Source organism: Amia ocellicauda, chromosome 6 (assembly GCF_036373705.1).
Source record: "Amia ocellicauda isolate fAmiCal2 chromosome 6, fAmiCal2.hap1, whole genome shotgun sequence".
Classification (NCBI taxonomy): domain Eukaryota; kingdom Metazoa; phylum Chordata; class Actinopteri; order Amiiformes; family Amiidae; genus Amia; species Amia ocellicauda.
Window position 1 is genome coordinate 14,993,869 of NC_089855.1, and position 26,260 is coordinate 15,020,128.

The window sequence follows — 26,260 nt, forward strand, 5'->3', positions numbered from 1 at the left end:
TAAAAAAAAATATAAAGCCATCAACACTTCCACAATACAATAGAATATTAGTCTTATGAAGGGGGAAGTAGCCTGCGCTCTCTTTTCTGTTCTTGGAAAGTTGCCTCTTGCTTTTTAGGGGTCTTTGTTTAATGAATGAGATAAGGATACTGACGAGAACTGTGTACTTGGCCTCCTTAAGCACACTACTTTAGAGGTTGTTGGCACAGAGCTGTCCTATTTAACAGATACAAGAGCCTTTTCACTAACCAGGGGGTCAGACTCCAGTCCTGCAGGACTGCTTGAAATAAATACTGATGGTTTTGGTTCCAACAGGAGCTCTCCATAACTGTCATTATTTTCACAGGTAGGCTTATCTAATTTACTTTCACATTTGACTTTTACAGTTGATAACTTAAAATATGTTGATTACTCAAAATATAATCTTTTAATTAGAGAAATTAATGAGCCTAGGGCTGGGCTGGAACAAAAACCAGACGACACTGCTGCCCACCTGGACCAGAGCCTGACCCCCCTGAAGTTATCTTTTGTTTTGAGTAGTAATATTGGCAGATGTGGATTTAGATTGGTTCAAGAAAAATACAAATCAGTCAGAGTTTTTATTGATTTTATATTGTTTGAGTCTGAATTTGATGTGTACCTTAATTATCTACAAGGACTGTACTTGCAGGTACTAGCAGTTTTTTTGCTGAACATAGGTATTTCTAATCAAATGAAACGCACATTTTGTGGTAGTGTGTGGATTTAAAAAAATATTTATGTTGTAGCACTTCTGCTTCGGGAGTCCAGGGTTTGTGTAACATGTAATAGATCCCACATGCTGTGGACTCTGTTCAGTGTCACTAGCATTAGTTGTTGGCTCTGAACCACAGCTCATCCATGTTATTACAATAGCCAGATATTTCTGTTGAAATAAAAATTGTCCATGTGTCCCTCTCCTTCCATATGTACATTGTCCTTTAATACTTTCAGACCTCTGAGGAAGTGTAATTTAACACAAAAATGCAGGCGTACCTACAGTGTTCTTTTAGATGCTAATAGATAAATAGCAAAATAATTATGACTGTCAATCTTGTATGCATCGATTGCATATCTGTCAAGAATAGTTATGTATTTCGAAATGCACAATGTTCTGATTTATTCACACACCCACAAACTAGTTTTGTAGTTGTTGCAAAGAGTCAGTATATACTGTGAAGCATGGTATGTGTGTATAATTGTATTATTATTGTACTCCAAAATTTATTCAGACTATCTTGCTGTCCACAACGTAGCCTTTATATAATCCTTTAAGAATTGACCGTTTATTTGAAAACTGCTTAGTTAAGTTTAAGTGACCCAGTGAAATGGGTCTAGAATACAATACATTAAAGTACTTTAACTGGAAAGATAAAATGCTTGCCAGACTTCCTGAAAAGAACAGCTATCTGTTTTCAGTATCTCCTGAACAAATTACACAGGAATAGTCCTGTATCAGTCGTAAAATGTCAAAGGCCAAAGAATTAAAGAATTAGTATAATTAAAACCTTGTTTTGCATCATTTGACCACTCCATCAGTGCAGGTTATAATTTCAACTGCTTTACAAAATGAATAATTTTTTTTTTTTTATACACTTAACTTGGCAAATGTAAGTTGTTATATCTCTTTCAGTAACCCCTCAGACTTGATTAGGTTTCATTGAAATATTTTTTTAATAAACACTTTTTATGGTAATTAAATTTTACAGGTTGTTCTGCTCCAGCCAAAACCTGAAGCGCTGTAATGTGTTACTACATTGCACAGAGCAGGGGAGGAGTGGTTGCACTAAACAGAACAAATAAAGGTTCAAGAACACATGAGGCCAGACAAAAGACAGGCCGACCTGTTCGGCACTATTTGCACCAGACCTTCAGATATAATTAGTTTATTTATGTGTGGTTGTCAGGCTTCTTTTAAATGCAACAGGCCCCTCTTAACAGCTCAAAAAAAGTGCTAGGTACATAAGGCAACTAGGAGAACTCCACAATCTCATGAAATGTCCTCATCAATTTGACTGAGGGAACTGCCCCAGGCACTGGAGTTTTCAAATGTATTGAAATAGAGAAATGTAGTGTTAATTGTCCAAACTGTAAAAGCTTCTTATCTTCAATAAAAATGTGTAGTATCTACTTTAGAATTCCTGTGATTTTTTTTTTTTCCTAGCAAAACACATTTGTGCCTACAGCTGTCCAAGGTCTAGAGAATTGGTGATTGAGTATTGAGGTGCAGAAGAGGGAAAGGAAATTAAAATATATAAAAAAATGCACAAAGGCATATTTGCTATGGTATTAAAAATAAAAAAAACTTAAAACCTAGTGTATTTTTTCTAGGGCTTTCCAAATCTTAGAAGTTCAATCCAAAGTATATTGACAATTAAAGTCAAGAGAATTTTTGAAGCCAAGAAGGCTGCATTGATTTGCTGATGTATGCAGTACTCCGCTTCCTGGTTATTTAATGTCTGTAAATCATAGTGTTGAAAGCAAGGAGATGTTGCCACCCATTGTGAATGTAATTATTTCATCCAACACATCAAATAACCTGTGTTAAATCTGTTTTTTATTTTAATATAGTTTTTTCAAAATTTCATTAGAGACGTTTTGAGTACTGTTTTTACAGTTAAATTGTTTTGTAAAATGAGTAGTGTAATGGGAGAAGAACCTTTAATCAATTCTAATGATGCCTCCCTAGATGATTGGGGGGAGAGGGGGAATCTGCAAAACACGTATTCATATAGTACGTGCCTAATTTCCATGCGACTTCAGTGGGCTTTGAGATTGAGTCTGCTTTGGATTACTTCAACCTGTTTACATTCACTTCCATTTGCTTTGATGCAAGAATCTCTCCTTTTCCACAAGCCAGGTGATGTAATTTCCTTCACTGTCAAGCATGTGCTCTGTTATCAATTATGGTTCTTGCTGTTCTCGCTAATATTAGAAAAGAGCAGCAAAGAAAGTTCTGATGTTCTGCCCCAAACCCTTCACACAATTGCTGTCTTAGGAAGGGCCCAACACGTGCCTCTATAGTGACCTCACGTGTGCTTGCGTGTTCAAGGCATGTGTGACTGCGTAGCGTGTCCGCCTTCGTTTGGTTGGGAATTGATGGGCTTGCGCACAATGCTTCAGCAACAACAACAACAAAAAAATACAGTGGAATTTCCTGCCAGTTTGTAATTAATACTTGCCCTGCTTACAGCCCTTAATATCTATTAAATGTGAAAAAAAAAAGAAAGCGGGCCATGGGTTTTAAAGTATGTGATCAAATGGAGTTTGTGGTTAGAGAATCCTCGAGCTCAGCTGGTCTCGGTGTTCCAGCTGCCACATCTTTCTATGTGACTGGAATGGCCTGACAGTGAGGGAAAGGGTGATGTACAGAAATACAGCCCTGACAACATCAGGAGTGTCATCTTGATTTTCTTTCTTGAGGAATTCTTCTTATGGTTTCAGCTCAGGGCTCTTTGAGAACCACAAACAGACTAAACATTTTTAAATATTTAATCTTTGCGTGTAATGTTAATTAAGAACTGTTTTTCATTTACAGCATGTTATCCAGAGTCAAATTTTGAAAACGAGTTTGCATCTACTTCTTAGAAATAATTGAACCCGCTCCTTGGCTTGACAGGTGGCATAAACCATCTACTGTGCTTTTATCACAAAATCTAGACTCATGTTAAGTATGTTTGCTGGGTGCAGTCCTGTGGCTCTTCTAACAGAACAGTTGCAGCATAGAAGCTGTTCCTGGCCTCTTGTTGGCAATGAGATATATTTGATCAAATGAGCACGATGGGTCGAATGGCCTCTTCTCGTTTGTAAACTTTCTTATGTTTCTTATGATCCTCAATCCACATCACGGTACCAGGCCCGGTGATGTGCTCGGCTATGCTCCATATAGAATATTGATAATAATATCTGTTGCCAAACAGAAAAGGCTGTAGCAAAGTGAAATTAATACATAATTTTAATTTTAAGCACCTAATGTTTGGATTTGAAAAGAAAACCTTAAAAAAAGGTATGAAATTGCCAGTTTTCCATGATTGAATGGTTTCAGTGTTACTACCGTCAAGTACAAACTCTCAGACAAAACTCTGCATCCATAAACAGATTAGCGTGATGTCTGCAAAGAAAAGCAAATTTATTCTAAAAATGGAAATCTACTTCACAGGAACATTCCTGTTATATTGGCCTACACAGAGAGTAATAAAACTCCAAATGTACTTCAATGTGTCATGCAATATGAAGTTTTAACATTTTGAATTTTGTTAAGAGTCAGAATCTGCCAGTTTAAAAAGCCTACTGTCCAGAACACTGTTACACCTCGTTCTTTACTCCACGACAATTGTATTTAAACCTGTCAACTAAGTTGGATTTGTAATTTCCTCTGAAGGTAGTGGTAATGATATGGTGCAATCTTGAGTATGGTATTGAGGTACTACAGACCCTGACTGAAATATGCACAGTTTTGTGTAAACATATTCCTGCTGAAAGTGTCAAGACTTATGTATTTTTTTGTGTTTTGGAGTGGAAGAAAGTTTTGATGAAACACCTGGCAGTGGTTTATAGCAGTTCTATTGGGAATTATTATAATCATATATATTGTTTTCAATTGTATAAAAACTACATCCATGCTAATTCACTAAATATTTTGATACTAAATTATTAAGAACTTTATTTGTTGCACTAAAGTTTAAATTGCTAAATGATTTACAACTCTAAAAACATTTCTGAAACATTACTGCATCATCTACTTTATAAACTATGCACTGTGTAGTTCTAATGCTCATTCCAACACTGTGGGTCTAGAGAGCAAAAAGAATGACCCTGCAAAGTTGCATTAGTATTTTGGTCACATTTGTCGCTTTTTTTAACTGTTATTTTTGGAAGACTTGTCATAAACACTGTGTGAATGACAAATCATTCTCTGTGTGTGAGGGGAGCAGAACCCTACACATTGAGAGGGTTTAAAAAATGCTTACACCTCAAATTTGTTCATGGCTCTCTGACTGTAGTTACCATATGATGTCAGCATGCTTTTGGCACAGTATAGAGCATTACATCAAGTAGATTAACTTGACAGTGTTTTATATGCCCCTAAATAGTCCAGGATTTTCATTTGATGAATTAGTTTCCATCCAGGTCGTGATTTTGTTGGGGGAATGGAAGAAATTAGGAGATGTGGGAATGACAGCTGGTGTAAAGAGTGTGGTTTCTTAGGGATTTCAGTTTCAACCTATACAGAGCATTTTGGCTTTCAATCATTTCTTCATCCTGTGGTGGTTATGATGAGCTCTTGTGCCTAGTCTTGGAAAGTTGGCAGTGAGGAGTTTGACGCTGTGAATTGAGAGAGAGTGATGTGCTCTTTCAATTAAATTAACATTCACACCAATATCCTCACAGACCTATTAAGAGGCTCTCTTACTCAGCTTGGGCAGTAAACTCAGCTGCAGCCATCCCTTGACATATCAGTTCTATTCTAGCTGGCGTTTCATGCTCCTAGTCGGAAAAGGTGACCACGGTTTTGAGCTGGGGAACTATGGCAGCTGCTACATTCCTACTACGTGCAAATATAATAGTTTTCCCTGAGAGCACCTACCTATGATTCAGTTTGTATCAAACCAATTTTTTTCTTTACCTCCTGAAAGTAAAATTTGTGCTGCTTGGCACTTGCTTACTGTTTTCACATCCAACGCAGGGTGGGGGGGGTGAGCCATGCACTGTATGCAATGTAAGGATAAACTCGGCTCTTATCCACGTGTGAGCGAATGCTCTCAGATTACATCACATGATCATTTTCTCTAAGGCCCATACCTGGTATAAATCTTTATTACACATATGCAGAAGCATAGACACTGAAGTGGTCTCTTGGTTCTCCCAACAGTCTCCAAATTCCCCTGATTAATTATTTGACTCCTAATTGTTTGTACAGGTGTCAGCAGGCGTCCGCATCACACAGAGATTTATAATTTACCACTACAAGGCATGTAGTACAAACCTTTAGTACTCTAAAATGACCATTAATTTCTCAGCATAGACATCTCTACGGATTTAGCGAATATATCTTGGAATTGTTTCTCCATATGCCCATTCCTGGATTTGGACCAAATTAAAACTGACTACCACCGATGGCAATGACCTTTGTATGACCGAGGCTTCTATCTTGTCCCTAATTGAAATGCACCATCAAGTATGATGTTTTTAATTTGCAGCTGATGGGATGTTTAAAGTGTAGATTTAGTCTAGGCCATGCTGTCTTGTGAAACTTGAAGGTAGCATTCTGTATCTCAAATTACTGTAATAGTGCAGCAAAGAGAAATCTGCCGAGTTCAGGTTATGAGATTGAAGAATAACGTGCACTTGCACATTATATGTATAAAATGCATCAAATAGATCACTTTATAATTATACCTTTATAATCCTAGGAAAATTCTAATCATTCAGTTACTTACATCTGAGGTGGCAGGGATTTAGTGATTGAGTGGAGTATAATTTCAGTCCATGTGCAAACCTGTTCAAATTGCTTTTTTGTTATTACAGTACAGAATTCCTGAGTATCTAGATATGTTCTTGGCATATAGGATGCTTTTTTTCCTTTCTTGAAAGGCTCAAAATTTCAATTACCTGGCAAATAATTTTGTAGCATTAAATCAATAAGATGAATGGCTTATTTGGCTAGTTTCTTCTGCCTCTGTGTTCAAGTAGTGTCAAGCTAAAACTAATGCTTTCCTTTTATTTCAAGGGCTGGCAAAGAGAAAATGATCCAGCTTTGATTGATACGCGAGCTACTTAACCTTTTTTGTCAGAACCAGGTATATTTAATGAAAGCTTATTCAGCTGGCTTGGTGCAGTGCAATTAGAAAATGTCTACTGTAATTTGTATTAATGATATATTTGTTAACTCATCCAAACAGTAATTATATTATGATATTAACAAAAATAACATAAATTGGGTAATGTGAAGACTGATTATTCTCACAGGGGTTTTTGATTGAGGAAAGTTTGTTCATGTCTCTGTTCTCAGTATTTTCTCCTTTTTGCCTGTGCATCCTTCTGACCATAATATATTGGATATAGTTCATTACCGACTACAGCAAGGTGGAACCTGCTTAAAAGCTAAAAATAAATAGCGACTTAGTCCGGTAAGAAAAGATGCAGAATTGTTTTTGTACAGTTGGACCAAACACTTACGTTGCTTCATACTTTGATTTCTCTGTGGCATAGTTTTTTTTTTTAATGTTTATGTTGCTCAAAAGGTGGACATCTTGACAAATTGAATTCTACTGTGTTCTTGTTGCTGAGGAAAAATAAATATTTAAGTTGGGAGAAGTTTGTTAAGCTGTGTAAGTGTAAGTATTTGTTATATCGGTGTAAATAAGAAGATGGTAGGTAATTAGTAATGGTATGTAATTATGTTGTGTGTTTATCTCAAATAAAATTGAATGCATAGTTCCACATGACCAACAGTTGTATTGCTCCTTTATGGAATTGCTTTAAATAAACATTTTTATATAAGGATAAAGCATGATCGAAAAGGCAGACAATAAAACTTGCACCAACAAGTTTCTTCCCTCTATTTTTAGTATCTTGTTACAAAACAGTTCTGATGTAGATGGTCCTTAATTGGTGAATGTGAAAATACAGGGGTTTTCACTCTGCATAAAAATCAATCTCCTTTCAGTTCCATCACTGTGACATCCTGGCTATTGCTGTGGGAGTCAAACTCCCCTCTGATGTTATGACAAATGTTAGATTTCTAAGAATTTCTATTCTGAGTTTGCTGACTGAATTGCTTGGCAGCATTATTTGACTTGTATAGGCTCAACAACGAGATCCAGCTTTCTGTCATGAACTAATATGGAATGGGTCTTCTGTGATCTCCAGAATTAGCTTGCAGTGATCATGTAGACGGTTGTACAGAAAAGGAGAGGTGCAAAACAGAACTGGTCCTGCCAGTAGAAGCTAACTCCCTGAACGTCAAGGATGCAGCTTTGCAGTTTTCATATTACAGTTGTGGCCCTGCCAGTACCTGGAAGACAGATGATGTAATCCATTCCTCCAGTTCTGCTTAGCCAATTTTTTAAGGTCTTTCAGGTGATCACCACCTGCACTTCATCAGTTCGATTAAGGTTTTCAGTCTCCTTTTTCACCTCCCCAATTTGTTTACAAGTTTCCTTCTGTTTGATCTTGGCAGTGAACGGACAGCCGCGGCCCCTGGAGTCCAGCCAGGTGAAGTATCTTCGGCGTGAGCTGATAGAGCTGAGGAACAAGGTCAACCGTCTGCTGGACAGCCTGGAGCCCCCTGTTGACCCCGGCCTCTCTGCCAGCGCACCAGAGAACGGTATGCAAGCACCGTGGCATTCTTCGAGACTCTTTACTCCTGCCAGTCCCGCATCTCTATTGCAGCTCTGTCATCTGAAGAAATGCATTCACATCTTCAAGAACAAAACAGATGGACATACCAAAATAGTTAAAGAAAAAGTCCACTTACTCTAATGAAAAAAATGAATACCCCAAAATTCCATCTGCATCTAATTTTTCATTCCTAATACAATGCAGTATAATTTAAACTTATGGAGGGTGCTTCATGCCAAAGCATCCCAGTGTCCCTCCCCATCAAAGTGCAGCGCAACTTTTGTTTCCACTAGTCAATCCAGCTACATCTAAATAGTCTCATTTGAACAGGTGTTTAGTCTTATTAGATTTAAGTTACAACTGTGCTTGCATGCCTGATATGACTGAGTTTCCTAGACATGACACCCATGCCCTTACATTGTAGGCCTATGGCTACCATGGTAAATGTCTTTGTGATATTGTAAATGTAAATGCAACCAGGGATGTTTTAGGTTTCAAAGCGTCTAGAAAACAAAGCTGACGGTATATTTATGTGCGGTTATGAAATATTTTGTTCAATTGTGTAACACATATGGTGATTATGAGCCTGACTGGTGGGTTATATTAGATCCAGATACAGGGCTTTAGAGTTAATCTATGCTTCTTGCCCTCTGGCATCAGAACATGACTAATCCACAGTGTCAGTCTTGACACTGAGATGCGTTTCACTCTTATAAATGTATATCAGTGAAAAATGTGTTGATTGAAAGTTCTGGGAAATTGTTCTTGTTTTTAATGGAACTTTTTATTTGACTGATTATCTTCAGGCATATGACTACATAGCTGTCATACATACTTCAGAAAGAGAAATGGTCTGGCTTCTTATTGAAAATGAAATTGAAATTGACAGAACTATAAACATTCTCTGCCCAGCTTTAATTATGAACAACTCCAAAGTTCTAGATTTTCTTGCAGTATTATATCAATATCTAATATGTCCTATTTCTTTGAGGCTGTTGCTTACAGACCCGTAGGTTCCATGTGTTGGAAAAATATACTGCCATGTACACATGCAGATCATTACCCTTTTACTTCTACATTTTGAGTTGAAAGTTTGAAGAATAGCAAGCCATTTTAACATTTTGTAAATATGGAAGATGGGTCACAGCCACATGACAAATCTTGAGACCAATGAGAGGGGGCTGTAGAATAGCAGAGATGGCTGCAGCTACAGTGTTTTCTTGTTTGGGTGTGGAACAGTGAGAATCATTTAGACATGACTCAAACTACTGTAACTGAACATTTAGTGTTAATTTTCACAATATACTTTTTTTAAATGCAGGCAATTTCAATCAATCAAAATAAAATTGAGCAGTTTGACCACCCTGAAAAATATGGTGCTTAATTAAAGCCGGTGTGTTTTTCACTATTTTCCATTGGTTGTCTAAAAATGGTCTTCTCATTGATTACATGTGCATATTCATATGTCATTTATTAAGATCCTTTTCAAAGTTTGTGGGTTTCAATGACTACTTTTCTAAAGATCCCTAAATTGCAGTGTATTTATTTATCCCGACGTCAAGATGAGTAAAAAATCTATACATCACCATCTGGTCTCCATCTTATTGTCATTAGGATTATCCTAGGATTGAAGTGTCTTACATTTATTGGTTTACAATCGGAGGGGGTGCATTCAAACATCATATTTCGTTGTTTTAAAGATGTAATTTTTTCCCCATGAAGAAGTATTATGGTATTGACACTGATTGTAATCCTACATAATTACCTTAATCCTACATAATTAGCCCCGGGGTCAATTGGAGACTGGCGATTGTAGGAGACTCGCAGACCCATGCCGGGTAAGAAGAGCCTGCAAACATTGCTTAATTGTAGAAGTAGGCTAATAGGCCAGGCTTTTACTGATTTATTTTTAAAAATATTATTTTTTAATAAATTGCTTTCCAAAGATTCAGACATCACATTCAATGTATGGTGAACTATACCCTGGATTAAAAACAAGATACCGGTAATTCTGTTAGCCGTCTAAGATTTGATATTCTGTAAACTCTCGCTAAATAAACAAAAACACTTCAACAAAACTGTAAATACGCTTTAAACCAAACCATCAACATTATACTTCATTAATGCATTGTTTATGTTGCAATTGACAGTTAGTTCAATCACTGCAATAAACAGACATATTTTGCTGTTTATTGCAGTGATTAAACTGTCAAACATATATATAGTTAAAGTGAGAAATAGATTAATAAAAACACAAGTGATTTATTAATATACGGTATATACAGCTCTGGAAAAAAGAGACCACTGCAAAATTATCACTTTATCTGGTTTTACTATTAATAGGAATGCGTTTGGATAAAATTAACATTTGTGTTTTATTCTATAAACTACTGACAACATTTCTTCCAAATTCCAAATAAAAATATGAATAGAATGGAATTTCTGCCATACATATAGAGATGCTGATTTAAGAAAAACTTGAAGTGGTCTTTAAATTTTTTCCAGAGCTGTATATTTACTGAAAACAAGAAGACGCGCATCCTGGCGTTGATTAGAGAACGGCTTTTGTTTATATGATAATGCAAATCAACCCGGCGACTGTTTGAGACCCGGTGAATATTGGAAGTTTTACGGTAGATTGACTCTTAATACTGTAATTTCAACTGGCACACTCGTACACAGGTGACTGAAACCAGGGTCAAGGTTCAGATTTTGATGAAAACAAAATCCTCTTTTTGAATTGAATTACACACTGGTGAAAGATGAACCTTTGATGAAGTTTGCAGACTCGTGATTCCTTAACCATAATGTGCTCACAAGATACACTCACCTAAAGGATTATTAGGAACACCTGTTCAATTTCTCGTTAATGCAATTATCTAACCAACCAATCACATGGCAGTTGCTTCAATGCATTTAGGGGTGTGGTCCTGGTCAAGACAATCTCCTGAACTCCAAACTGAATGTCTGAATGGGAAAGAAAGGTGATTTAAGCAATTTTGAGCGTGGCATGGTTGTTGGTGCCAGACGGGCCGGTCTGAGTATTTCACAATCTGCTCAGTTACTGGGATTTTCATGCACAACCATTTCTAGGGTTTACAAAGAATGGTGTGAAAAGGGAAAAACATCCAATATGCGGCAGTCCTGTGGGCGAAAATGCCTTGTTGATGCTAGAGGTCAGAGGAGAATGGGCCGACTGATTCAAGCTGATAGAAGAGTAACTTTGACTGAAATAACCACTCGTTACAACCGAGGTAAGCAGCAAAGCATTTGTGAAGCCACAATACGTACAACCTTGAGGCGGATGGGCTACAACAGCAGAAGACCCCACCAGGTACCACTCATCTCCACTACAAATAGGAAAAAGAGGCTACAATTTGCACAAGCTCACCAAAATTGGACAGTTGAAGACTGGAAAAATGTTGCCTGGTCTGATGAGTCTCGATTTCTGTTGAGACATTCAGATGGTAGAGTCAGAATTTGGCGTAAACAGAATGAGAACATGGATCCATCATGCCTTGTTACCACTGTGCAGGCTGGTGGTGGTGGTGGTGGTGTAATGGTGTGGGGGATGTTGTTTTCTTGGCACACTTTAGGCCCCTTAGTGCCAATTGGGCATCGTTTAAATGCCACGGCCTACCTGAGCATTGTTTCTGACCATGTCCATCCCTTTATGACCACCATGTACCCATCCTCTGATGGCTACTTCCAGCAGGATAATGCACCATGTCACAAAGGTCGAATCATTTCAAATTGGTTTCTTGAACATGACAATGAGTTCACTGTACTAAACTGGCCCCCACAGTCACCAGATCTCAACCCAATAGAGCATCTTTGGGATGTGGTGGAACGGGAGCTTCGTGCCCTGGATGTACATCCCACAAATCTCCATCAACTGCAAGATGCTATCCTATCAATATGGGCCAACATTTCTAAAGGATGCTTTCAGCACCTTGTTGAATCAATGCCACGTAGAATTAAGGCAGTTCTGAAGGCGAAAGGGGGTCAAACACAATATTAGTATGGTGTTCCTAATAATCCTTTAGGTGAGTGTATTTCCAGGTTTAGGGGGGGAAAAAAAGACAATTTTTTTTTTTTTTTTTATTTATTTTTTTAAATTATTTTCTTTCTACTTGAGAGCTTTTTTTGTATGCAGGAGGAATGGAACATTTTCACAGCTGTGTATTTAAAAAGCCCCAAATGAACCGCTTTAACTGCACAGGAGGGAATACACTTACAGGGCAGAACGAGCTGATATTTTAACCAGTTTCTGGTAGAGCAAATGTGTGGGCACGACCTGTGAAAGACCCCAGTACTCTCCCGCAGCTCTCGTCTTGTCTAATCCTGAGAAGAAGGACCTCAAGTCAGTCACTTCATATAAATCCAATGAAAATTCAATTTCTTGTAAGTGTATAGTTAATTTGTGTAATTTCATGAGATTTTAAGATGTCTTTGTTAATTTTGCATCCGTATGATTACTGTGGATTGTTTTAAAATCATCACTACCTTTTTTTATTCAAAGCATTTTGATGATTTTGTCTGGAATTGGAGCTAATATGATAGGTTAATGTATAGATCCCCGCATACCTAGGTACAAGTTTTATTTTTATTGCATTGCAGCTTATGCCTGTTGGTACACATTGTAGCTAGGTTTACCTTCCAGGGCATTGCATCACAAGCCATTAATGTACAAATGGTGTTTATGTGGAATATACACAGGTGGTCTTCAGGTTCACGACCACCTCTGGGCTGTTAATATGGCTGCTTCTAATTTCTTAAGGCTAGAACAGAATTATGTATGGCTTTGAAAAATGCAGCAACAAGCCAAAATTCCCAATTTCTATTTCTATATTATGGATTGATGTTACCTATGCAACATATTCCTGCCTTTAATTGCACAATCAGACAGGCAGTTCTTGCTGGTCCGCTTGATCTTGATGATTTGTGAAGCTGTGTTTTTCCCATGAGAGGGATCAGGCCTAATCAAGCAGGCATGTTGTTTCTTGGAATCATTTGTTTGATCTTATTCTTCCAATAAATCAACAAAAAAAACTCCCTCCTATAAGTAACGGTTGGAGGATCCTTTGGAAGAAAACAAACAAGTCAAGTATCTTACCTGTTTTTGAATAATAATACATAGGGAATGCCTTAAGATCCATGAAACCCTGATTATGGGTTTCTTGTTGACCAATTGCCATTAGGTAGCAGTAATCGCTTCTCATTATAATTTCCTTATCTAGGGTAATACTAAATCAAAAGGGGCAAAACATTTTTAGTTCTATGAGGCAATGTGGTTGTTTGGCATTGCAGTCTGGGGCTGATTTTTGCTGGCTATTCTTTTGGCTGTCTCTTCTGTTTTGATCGTGTAGGAAAACTTTACAGTATCTTTTTGGCGACTTTAGTTCTTAGACGCCTTATTGCATTACAACTGAGGTTAACACTTTAAGTCTACAACTTCATGCATCGTATTCTGCTTGTATGTTTGCCACCAGCACAGAGAATACAGGCACCCCTGAAACTAAGACTACTTCTAATATATCAAATGTCTGGCTGCATAAGCTCTTTGAAAAGATCTGAAAACTCTGTCCCTCTGGTTTTATTTTATTCTAGAAAGCGGTTTTACAGGAACTATGGATATATATTATAAATAAAGTGTCCTGATCATTTACTTTTAAGTAAATGTCAGGAATATGTTACACATTTCAATGATACAGGAGAAAGCAATTTCTTTACAAAGCTTTGAAAAATAAAAGTTGAAATAATACAGAGCTCCAGGCACTGCAAACTGTAAATGAGCCATGCAAGGTGGCAGGCTTTCGCTTCAATTAATTTGGCATCCTTTGTTGTTTCAGCAGTTATATTGTTGTACCAAAATGTGAGATTGTTTAATTTTCAGTCTTAATTGTTTTACCTTCTAATCTATTTTACTTAACATGTAGACAATTCTTACCATGTGTACTGCTGCAGGCCATAACCTATAAACCTACAATAACAGATGGCCATTTCATTGATTATATAAATTAGGTCAACAGGTGTGCATGTATATTATATATTTTAATATACTTTGTCATAAAAAAAATGATTCACATAGTTTAACCCCTTTTAGTCTTTGCTCAGTGTTAATTATAATGTATTTTTTTAAAGTAAACTTAAAAATGAGTTTGCGTAAACATTGTAATATAAATCTGATGTTCTAGAAATGTTGACAACATAAGTGTTTATGTATAAATAGATCATTTTCAGTCATCTTTCACTTCCAAAAAATTAAGAACATAGAAATACATCCTTATCTGTGGGAGGTTAATGGGGAAAAAGTATGTGCTGCTTTTGAAAATATAGGCCTACACTGTCTGAAGAGAATAGAAAAGCCTGACCTGAGGTAGTTGCTGATCATTTGGGATATTTCAGGAACCATTTGTGTGAAGCCTTGGAATAAGTCAGCCAGTACCTCCCTATCAGTTTATAGCCTGCTGTGTTCTACAACGTTTCCCTGATCTTTGTCTGAATCCTTCACTTCAGAGGCAGTGGATGGGAGGGAGGGGAAGCAGGTGGCTCCAGACTCCACGGCCAAGCAGCCTGTGCCAGTCAGTGCCGCTAGCATGTCAGCCTTTGACCCCTTGAAGAACCAGGATGAAATCAACAAGAATGTCATCTCCTCCTTTGGACTGACAGAGGACCAGGTCACAGGTAGGCGCCTGCATGGCATTCTTCACTTACACTCATACCAATGTTGAGAACTAATAACTGCTATGAAAATAGGTGGTTTGTACATTTATGGACCAATATAAGGTTTCCTGAGCTGTACCATCACAAGAGAAATTATTTGTTGTATCAGGATTGTTCACTTCACGTGACAGTCTTGAATGTCAACTTGGGATGTGCGAAGACTGATGCAAATACATTCCAGACGTAGTGCTAATAGAGTAAAAAATAGAATACGAGTTCTGAAAATGTTAGACACGCAATTGGTAACTTGTTGCATTCAGTGTTAAATTACTCTGAGAAGAGCAGACCATCACAGTGCTTCAGTGAAATAAAGCTATAAGAGAAAAGCATTCAACCGGTTTTATAATCAATGCTTTCTTGCCTAAAAAGTTTGTTTCTTTGTAGCATCTGACTTTAACGGATCAGTACAAAGAGAAACGTATATAAGGAGGAAGACTGGATAGATTTAAAGTAGTGTTTTTGAATATCATGCTCTGTGGAAAATGTAACTGTTAAACCATGTCTACCTTCATCTGTATCTCTGATCAAAACTTAGGCTGGGCATATTTTCTAATTGTGGATTTTCTATTTTTGTTTGTTTTGAAATGTTCTGCTTGCAAATCCAGCTCAGTTAAGTTGCCTAACACCTAGACAACATGATATTCAGATTCTCCACTCTAAACTTTATTATCTGGCAGTGGGATTGTTCAAGTATGTTATAAGCCTTCAGTGCTAAGCTTCTGCATGCCATTTTCTTTTCATCACCCACATGGATCCACTTTCCCTCCGTCTTTTGTTTCTTCATTTGGAAATTGCCATGACATTTTTTTTTATATAAAACAAAACTGACACTAGACAATCTCAGAGCTGCCAGAAGAACTCCACTTTTGAAATCTGTATTCTTTTTGCCAGTCCCACACACACTTGCTTAAGGAATTCTACCCCACTTTCAACATGCACAATTTGAACTTTTTTTAACCAACTGAAACCTAAAGCAATCCAAGAAAGGATGAAATCATTTTAAATTAGATTATTTTGTATTTATTTAATAGTTTTTTTGGTAAGTAATTCTGCTTAAGCATAGATGCATTGCACACTTCAGTTATTGTCAATGCGGACCATTTAAAAAATAAATAAATGCAACTACCATTTTTAGTCATGTTGAGCACTGTGAGACTGATAAGAAGAATTTTCCTACATGATGAAGGAGAACGCTTTGCCAACTCTGTTAGAGACTTACTTTTATTATTGTTAATAAACCTGATTACGGTTTGGAGAAAGCTTGGCAGGCGGGTGTCTGGACTGTGTAACTCACTCCTGCACTGACTGTTTTCCAGGCCCCCCCAGTGCTCCAGTAGAGGAACGATCAGGCACTCCTGACAGCATCGCCTCGTCCTCCTCCGCAGCCCACCAGCCGGGTGTCCCCCCACAACAGCAAGCCCCTTATGCAGGAGTGCAGCCTCCCCCTGCCACCATGGATGGTCAGACCCCTCCTTTCTTTATTGGAAAGATGTTCAGAGCACTGACAAAGCCCAGGGATAGTGTGATACTCGGAAACATTCAAGCATGCATTTTGTAGATGTCGCACTTTTTTACAGTTTTAATTACAGTGGAGTTTATATTTCTGTCTATGATGTGCAAGCTGTCTGTACACAGCACTTCAAAAAGACAGTTGCCAAAGGTGTCTACCTTTCATTGAGGTTGATTTGAAATTAAAAGACCACAGCAGTCCATGAGATTTTAGATCAGGTCCTCATTTATACACACTTTCAACACTCATGCTAACATCCTTAGCAAGGAAATCTTTGTATCCTGTTAAAGGGAAGGTACCACTACTTCATAAAATCAGTTTTATGCTTCTTTGTGTTATTGTAGTGTATGTGTAAGATACACAGTACTCTTCCAGATCGAGTCTATCATAATAGCAACTTTGAACACTTTCCTAATTCAAGTTTCAAACAACAACACAGGGATGAATAAAGCAGTGATTTAACAACTAGTGGTGCCTAGAAGGGATTTGGTAAAAACATTTTGTTAATGCTTATGTGACACCTAAAGTTAAGCAGACCATTTTGTACAACTCAAATCTTGCACTATTAATGCTTTAATAGGTTTTTGAAAGACAAAATTTTAGTGGCATATCACTCAAGAGGAACGTTGTAGGTGCATTTTCATTAAAGCCCTGGGAGACAGTCTCATGAGGTATTTTTCAATTCAGTCTGCAAAGCTTTGTATTAACTTGTTATTTTGGCTAATTTGCTGCCACTCTTATGTAATGCTGGTGTTATTATTTAATGGGATGGGTCTTTCTAAAAAAATCACACCATATAGTCATCCTCAGAGTTACTAATTAGGCTTATATGAAAACAATCAAAATTTCCATTTCATTTGCTTCACTATGGCAAGTTTGAGTTTTGACTTGTAAATGAATGGAAAATTATTTCTTAGCCTATTTGGCAAAGTATTTCAATCGTCCCTTTATTTTGCGACTCAGTTTGTAAGGCCTTTTTGTTCAGCTGCCCCTGCATCATTCCTGTTCATATTTTCCTCTGAAAAACATTTTTTTAGGCAATTATCCTTTTCCTGATGTACTTTTGTTTTTTAAACCAATTGTCATTTAGGACATTTCACAATGTCCTTCTAGGATTGACCTTGTTTTTCTTTAACGTGGTAGACCTTGAAGGACCATAAGTGCCCTGTTCCTGCTAACTGTAGTTGTCTGAGAATTTTTTTTTTCTTCCTTCAGATAATTGCATGCAGCTGGTTAGGATAAGTGGAAGGTTAGCATAATGCATAATGTCATCAAACATTACTAATATATCCCACGTTTTACTGGTATTGTACGTTTCATTCCTTTCATTCTGCAGGTTAATGTACTTTACTGTATTGTGTAATCAATTCAACATTTATTTTCATAAGAATACAATCTACCAAAAAACTTTCATTATTTTACACTATCCTTTGACTATGATGGTGATCACATCAGCACAGTTTTGGCCTCACCAAGGCATTAGTGTAAATATGTTTTAGCTTTTCTGCTGCTATGCGTCAGAACATATGTACCAATCTGCTGTTTTCCCATTTTTGAATCAACCATTTTAATTAACAATTGAAGTACATCTGTATATTATAGGCAAGTGCGAAAATGCTCAGTGTGAGACATTTTTAGGTTAACAGTGACCTTCTCTATCTCCGCAAAATAGTCTGTTTATATAGATCACTTCTTATAAGCTTGGCATTGAATATATCAATTGATTCAGCAGAGAACTTAGAATGTTATTAACTTTCTCCAAGAGCAGAAAAAAATTTAAATTTGCTAAATAAATGTCATTTTCTGGTAATTTAATTCCATGTTCAAATGTCCCCTTCTGGCCAGAATTATATTGAACTATTTAATGAAGTATTTTCAACTCAAGTGAGTGAATATAACTTTAATTTCAAAACCAGTGAGCTTACTCTTGTGGTCACACTGCAGACTTAATTGTGTGTCATTGCCAGAATAGCCCTGTTCCAGATAGTATGACAAGTGAAACTTATTTCTCTAGCATTTTATTTTAAAATATTTGACAAATTGGGGAATATAAATAGTTGGACTCTGTAGTGTTTTACAGGCCAGATCTTACTAGCTGTGTTTCGTTGCTTAGTCTAAAGCTCCAGAAACCAATGTTTTTTTTTTTTGTTTTGTTTTTTTTACAAATGAACAAACAAATGTATTTTTCCAATGACTGTTGCCTTAAGGGACATTATGGGTGTTGTAACTTGAATATCAACTTTCCTGCCAGCATCAATTCCCTATATGCTGATCCATGAAATCATTTTCCAATGTTATTGTATTTTTCTTGAAATTGTTTTATTTGTGCAACTCAGTTTGCATGTAGTCATTTTAGCTATACAATTAGGACCTAAAACATAAACCGAGAGAGACGGAGTGAAATGCATAACTTACAATGTAGCAAATCTTCAGAAGTTTTGAAGATGCATTATTTAGATCAGGTTAGGAATAAGATTTATAATTAACTTAAAACTATTTGAGAAAATGTTAAAGTAAATTGACTTACCAACAGAATAATGCTACAGAACACACATCACAATCTACAACCAAAACAAAATATGATTTGTTTAAAACTTCCTTTGCTAAATAAACTATTGTGAAAGCATTTTAAGGTATATAGTAGTATATAATGCAATTAAATTTGTCAGTAAAAAGTACATCTGTTTAAAACATTACAGCTTCATGGGTAAACAAACACCTTTAAAAGAAGAAAGTTGCAGAAATAAAGATTTTTAGAAAATACAATAAAGATTTAAGCTAAGTGAGTAAAATAAAACAACAGCACTTGTCTTTCTCTGTTACATCTGGTAAAACTGTTTTGTTAAGATGTTCTGAGATCTCCGCAAATAAGAGTTATTGTTACAATTTGAGGTAAAAAAATAATAATAATAATCTTTGCAAATCCACATTACAGTGCTTGCAGTTGAGTGAGATAGCTTTGAGTACAATGGATACAGTTGAGTGAGCTAGCTTTGAGACTTCAGCATTCACCAAATTAGTCTGAAACCTGTCCCTTTGATTTATAGCAGGAGGAAATGTTGATTTCAGCAGTTTCATAGTTTCCTTAGCCATGCATTATCTGTCAGGTTTTAAAGCTCTAAAGTTACCACTGCACCTGTTACCTGGCAACAAATGTGGCCATGAAACGCTCATCGAATAAAGTTTTATGAGGAAAGTGCTGGAATTTGGATAGATACTTTGTTTTTACAAATACCCAAGGTGAAACAGCACAGCTTATTTTTCAGCTCCTGGCATAAAAGAATGGTGCATTTATCTAAAAAGCTTCAAAGAAAGAATTGCCTTCTGAGCTATTCAGTTTATAATCCAATGCTTTAAAATCCTTGTAAAAAGGCCTCTTATTGCAAGAGGAATGATAATTACAGGTATGTAATGGTTTCTTGATATATACCGCATCTGAAGTCACGTGCAAAAAGAGCCCGTGTATCTCATTAGTCCTGTAGACACCAGTGAAACAATATGGCTGCTGTTCAAAATGTATTCTGTGGCAGGCATTAGATCATCCTGATTATACCACTAATTCTGACCAAAATGTAAAGCGTCGGCTCGAGTTTCACAGCTTTTGAGGCTCTTTCCATTGGTTACAGATTTGTATGTTCCTTATTCCAAAATAATTTATTTTGTTCTCAGGCTTACTTTTTCATACTGTAAGTGATATCATGAAAGCTGGCAACAGAAGCAAGATGTTTAAAGGGAGAGAGACAGATTTAAAATGAGCTAACACAAGGGTTTTGTGGTTAACTTTTACAGGCATATGTAGACATGAGTGTTGTGCTGTGCTGTGCTGAGGCAGATTGACAGAGATGATGGTGATGAGAGTTAGGGTAAGAATCTTGTTCCAATGTGTAAGGCATGATTGGACCCTCAAGCACTTTATTCTTTCATTGCAAGTAAATCTATAAACCATAGAAAAACAACATTAAAATAGTAATGTATTATTATTTTGTAGCATATGCTCTAATTCTCTGCATTAAATGCAAAACATACCATATAAATCCTAATTCAAATAAATTAAACTAAGATCAAGCCAAAATATAGTGTAAGATCCTGTGAAAGTACAGTTCAAGTAAAAGGAAAAATGTAGCAAGATGCATCGGTGCTATGTGCAGTGTAGTCAAAGCAGGCAATTTACCAATTGTGGGGAAGCAGTTATGATTAAGTCCATGAATTAAGTGATAAAGTCAGCTGTACTAGTAGGGGGCATCAAGGTGGGGAGAAGGTAACTGTAAGTTTGAAGGTGTATGAAAGTGTGAGTGCCATATTGTCCTGAAGTGGAGGGTTGAACACTCTGAGCTTGCACTGGAAGCTGGTCTGGGACTGGGTGGTCCAAACCTCAGTGGGAAGGTCATTCCACCCCTTGCAGGTGGGGGTGGAGAACAAGCGAGCTCTGGAGGCATGGGAACGAAGAGGGAGTACAGCCAGTCTTCCAGTTCAGGAAGGCTGGAGTAGTCTAGACAGGGTGTAGGAAGAGATGAGTCTGGAAGAAGTTGGGTACAGTCTGGTCAAAACCACACGAGGAAAAAAAACACAACTATACTTAAACCTGCAATAGTTTAATATTGACAGTTGCCGAAAGAACGAACTATTTCATGGAATGGAGTGAATAATCAGTTTTACCAGATAGTTATATTTTCATCATCCCTGCTATAGACTGGTTTAAACTTACATATTTAAACATACCCTGATTGTAATTGCTACTATTTCATGTAATATTGTTTTCAAATTTGTACCTTCCAGTAACGGCAGATTATTATTAATCAAGCCTTGACTGAGCTCAGGTTCCGCCGGGCCATGTGCCGAAGGCAGAAATACAAGTCTGGGGTAACTGGGCTGTGTCTTTGATGCGGTGTTGTTGAAACCATAGATTCACATAACAGGGTCAGCAGGTGTGTGTGTCATTTCCTCTGTGACCTCTTGAGTTTTGGGTAAGTTTAATGGAACTGCCTGTGAAAACAATAGACTCCTTCATTTGCAGTTCTGGCCATTCAGAGTACACCGGAAACCTGTGTTTCACTCCACATTTCCATCCAGTGTTGTCTGTTTGGCACTATATCACTATTTAGGATATAAAAGAAGTAGCAAGGGAAGGACGAATAATTTTTTTTTTTCTTCTCAGTCAATACCATGTTGCTTTGTTTCTGCCTGAAGTGACTGGTTGACTTATTTTCTACCCTATTTTGTGAATTATACACAAATGTCAGTACAGCAATTTTGGCCTATATTGCTTGTGTGAGTTTTATAATGGCATTGATTAAGGCAATGCAGTGTTGAACTGATGTGTATGTATCAACACTTGGGGAAATATGTATTAATTACCATTAGATCCTTATAAAATAACAAAATAATCAATGTTTAATGTATTTGGGAATTTGTAAAATGTGCATTATGGTTGAAAACTTTTAAAGTCCTTTACCTTTATTACCGTCAACCTTGGACAAACTTGTAAGGCAGCTGATATCCAAAACATTTACAATAAATAATAATAATAATAAAGACTAAGAACTGAATATGCTCTTCATATACGTGATTATTCAACAAAAAACTCACTAGGTGTTGTTTGTTTCCTGCTTGGTCTCTCTTGTTTGTCTCAATGTGCTAGAGGCATAATGCTTGGTTTGTTTGCCTTGGGTCCCTGACAGGAAAGCCTTGGGCTTGTGCTTTCATTTAGCAGCTTCTGTCTCGGTGCCAGAGGCTAGATCTTGGGAGTTACTCTATTGGCACGTTTTTATAATCATTTTCATTGGCTGTGTTTGTCGTCATCCCTTGTGTGTTTCTCAAACAGTTTGAAGCAGAATGTTTGTTAAGTTTCCCCTTGTAATTTCTAAAGAGAACTTCAATTTAACTAATCTTAAGAAATCAGAACTGACTAGCCATTTTCCACTTTAATGGTACTAAATTACACTGCAGTGCGTAAAAAGTACTGTAATCAATCCCCCCCGCAATGACACTCATCTCTTTTTGATGGATGTTCATTGTAGACTGGAAAGGCAAAAAGTATGTAAGACAGCTCTAGGTAATTTATGGTTCAGAGAAACGAATCTGACTCTCACTCAGATTAAGGGGATCATGTGGCACAATACCAGATTAACTGACCACAGAATTGAAGGTGAGAAGTGGAGTAGGCAGTGACAGCGTTTGTCTCCATATTGTGACCTCCCAAAACTGTGAAAAACACTGCAGCTTGTTCCATTAGAGGTCATTTGCTGGAGCTGCATGAATTATCAGTCTTTTCCTTTTTGTTCAGTCTGGATGGTAGAAGAGCAGTGGAAAATCTTACAGCTATAATTGCTTGAAGTGTCCATGAAGTGCTGGCTGTTTAGCCAGTTGTATAGTATCACAGCAGGCTGTCCAGACTAAATTTTATTTCAGGAGCTCATAGACTGTATTTGTTGAAACTCTCAAAAATATATATTTTTTTCGTTTTATTATGCAAAATTCCAACCACATGAAAGATGCCATAAATCTGTAGCTCGGAAATTGCAGTAATAAAGAAAATATTGGTGGTTGGTGAATATTACCACCCTGCAATACTCTGTACTAAAAAATATATCAATTCGGTTGACAGCCGTACGTTTTCACAATTCTTCTGGTGCGCTTCGCACAGAGGAAATGCAGTAAAATGTGATATTTTCTAATTGTATGATTCTTGGGGATGGTGTAGATTAAGCATTTGCTGCAGCCTTCAGAAACTATTAGAAACTAATTGGTCATAAACTTTTCACCATCTCTCCTCTACAGAAGACAGAAGCTGGGGCTTCTTCCTGTTAGCTACTTTCTTCTACTTTTTCACTGCACTCTGTGAAGAAGTAATGCAAATTGCCAAACTGTAAATAAGAGTAAAATCAGTGCTTATTAAAATGTGTATCCATTTCTTGATTTCATTTTAAAACAGTTACACATTCAAAGTCTTTAAATTGTATTTACACATCCCAGCCTCCTTTGTGTTTCCAATGATAAACAGCCTGCTGTACATTAAGACCTATCTGAAATTGTTGCCTAAACTGAAACTGCTGGTTAAAGTATATTGTAACAGATTGTGTCACCATGATTGGGAAAAAAAAAAAAAAAAAAAGTTAATTTGGAAGTTAATTTGCAATTTACAATTCTATAATAACCCCCACAAATTTATTTTGCATTTCTCAAAATTGATCAGATTGGTGCCAAAGCTGCCAGTTGAGGTTTAGATTAACTGCTGTTAAAAAAAGAAAGGGAAGAAAAAAACGTTTTCTGGAAGAGCATAGGTGTTTAGCAAATATTTTAGTTAAGTTCAGGCATGAACCGCATGAACATATAATTTATTCAAGAAACTTGAAATCTGTAGTCAGATAATCAAGTGCAAGCTTTTGCAGTAAATACAATGTTTCCATATGTCAGGTCTATAAATTGTTAATTATGAGACTTTTATAAAGATATATAAATGTATCTTTAATTAACAAACCTTTAAAAAGCAATAATTAGCCTATGCTTGAATGAACAAAAATGTATCTTATCCAAAACAAACTGTAAACAGTCAATTTAGCATTAACATGCATGGTGGGAAAAAACCTACATTATTTTAAATATGGATCCAAAGAGAGCACAAATCTTCAGAAATAACCCTGTCGTTATTCTTGCATTTTCTGTCTATCCAGTGCTATACACTGACTTATGTACTGTATTAAAATCTGGTGGTTATGTTAAGAATTAATAATGAGTCTGTGTTTCCTCTAGAGTAGTGATATTTTTTTTTTTTTTTTTTTAAATTGTTGTACAAGATGTATAATTCTCTCAGGTAGTTCTTGGGATTAAAGCAAGACATTTCATCACTCTCCTACAAGTCAAAGCACACATTCTTGCAATCCTGTTTAAATAAATGGGCTAATGTTTACCAGCACTTCTATTTTTCTCTCCTTGTGTAAGTTTGGAGCTTTATTCTACATTCTGTCCAACATAAATTATTTACACTCTGCAATATAGAGTATAGGAATGTTGACGTCTCTTTAATTTGCCTTCTCTTAGACTGTGCTGTAAAAATAATTTGGCAATTCTTGAGGCTTGGGAATAGAGAAAGGAAAATGTAGAAAGGCTGCAGGTCTACTTGGCTGAGTGTTGTCCAGTACAGACCGTTTAATTTTTGAAAGGGTGCTTTTCTTACGGACTTCTTTCACAAACAAAATATTGCAGCAGAACTAAGGATTTTCACCTTATGTTTGATTGTTTAAAAACATGGATGCATTTCCTACAGTATTTATATATTCATTTTTCAAGTCCCCTGCCCTGCTAATTAATTAAAAATAAATAATAGAAAGCCTTGAGATCATTGAGAATTGCTAACGATGGGTTGCAAATGCAACCTCGATTATCTGAAAAAGGAAGCACTGTCCAAGGGGGAGGGGTTTCTGCGCATTTCCGTAGGAACCCGATCGAAAACGTCACTCTATAAAATCTGCCATTGGCCCCTTCAGTTTGTCACTCAACCAAGTCTCTTCCCACTTCCTGTTTGTAAAAGGTGACATCAGTGCAGACTCTTCCTCTTTTGCTGGGAGCTAGGATTCCCGCGTGACCTTGCAACCCTTGGGCAGTGCTTTCTTTTTCAGATAATCGGGGTTGCCTTTGTAACCTATCATTATCTTTCAAGTCGGAAGCACTGCCCAAGGGGGAGGGGTTACTGTACTGTACTGAGCCAGCGAGCTGATAAGGGAGCCTGCCCTGAGGTGTACTGTTGAGGGCCTCAGTAACAACTCCAGACAGTAAACATTCTTCAGGGCCACACATGAGCCGTCCAGGATCGAGGACCATAGTCACGCTCTAGTGGAAACTGTCTGTAATCAGCATATATAAAGCGGGGCTACATAGGTCAACTCTTACACCCTCTGCTTACCATAGCAAGGCTGGTGACTCTACTAGTGTAGCTAGGAGTGAGGCTGTAACTTCTTGCACAGTGCAATATATAATAATACATATATATAGGCGTGGGGCAATCAAGCAATCTGTGCTCCCTCCGCGCAATAACATGGCAGTAGACCCCTGATCCAACAGGAGTGGGACCACAGACCCATCGTATACAACACTACACAATACACAGCCCACTCACTAGTTGCTCAGAGTAGCCAGGCTGGAAATAATAATATAATGCATGTATAGCGAGGCAACAGGAACCTTCATGCAGCCTACGTGCAGCACAGGAGCGTCCTGCCCAACTGAACACTACAGGGTGGGGATCTCCACTGTGCTGACAAATCAAATATATGTTGTACAAATTAACTATATACACCAGGGGACACAGGAAACTTTCATGCATCACACATGGAACACAGGGGCAGTTGACGCCTGCTGGTTAGTCCATCTAACTCAGGGCAACGTTAGTTCTACGGTGTAAATGAATTAACTCGCGCACAATAGCCAGCTCACGTGCTTACCGCTGAGGACAGCAGCTGTGGTCTCTTGCTCTATGGCACACAGCCATACTGGGCCACAGACCTGCTGACCAAGGAACTATGTACACAGCTGCCATCAGCTGAACAGTTGCAGTGATGCTCCAGTCTAATTCCAACTTAGATGGAGCCACAGTCCTGGTGTTATAAAAACAGTAAATACATAAAGCAGGGTACATTACAGACGCTTGCAGACGCATGAACAAACTAT

At 37.2% G+C, this 26,260-nt stretch overlaps 1 protein-coding gene across 3 annotated transcripts in view; it reads left to right on the top strand.

The window, feature by feature from the left end:
• tfg (trafficking from ER to golgi regulator) overlaps positions 1 to 26,260 on the top strand; it is a 45,526-nt gene that overhangs the window by 8,631 nt on the left and 10,635 nt on the right. For 2 of the 3 annotated variants that reach the window (XM_066706244.1, XM_066706245.1), the window contains exons 4-6: positions 8,201 to 8,347; positions 14,881 to 15,048; positions 16,404 to 16,547. In XM_066706244.1, the coding sequence (XP_066562341.1) occupies positions 8,201 to 8,347; positions 14,881 to 15,048; positions 16,404 to 16,547 (459 nt within the window). The remainder of the gene's footprint in view (positions 1 to 8,200; positions 8,348 to 14,880; positions 15,049 to 16,403; positions 16,548 to 26,260) is intronic. The other variant, XM_066706246.1, reaches the window with a different exon arrangement.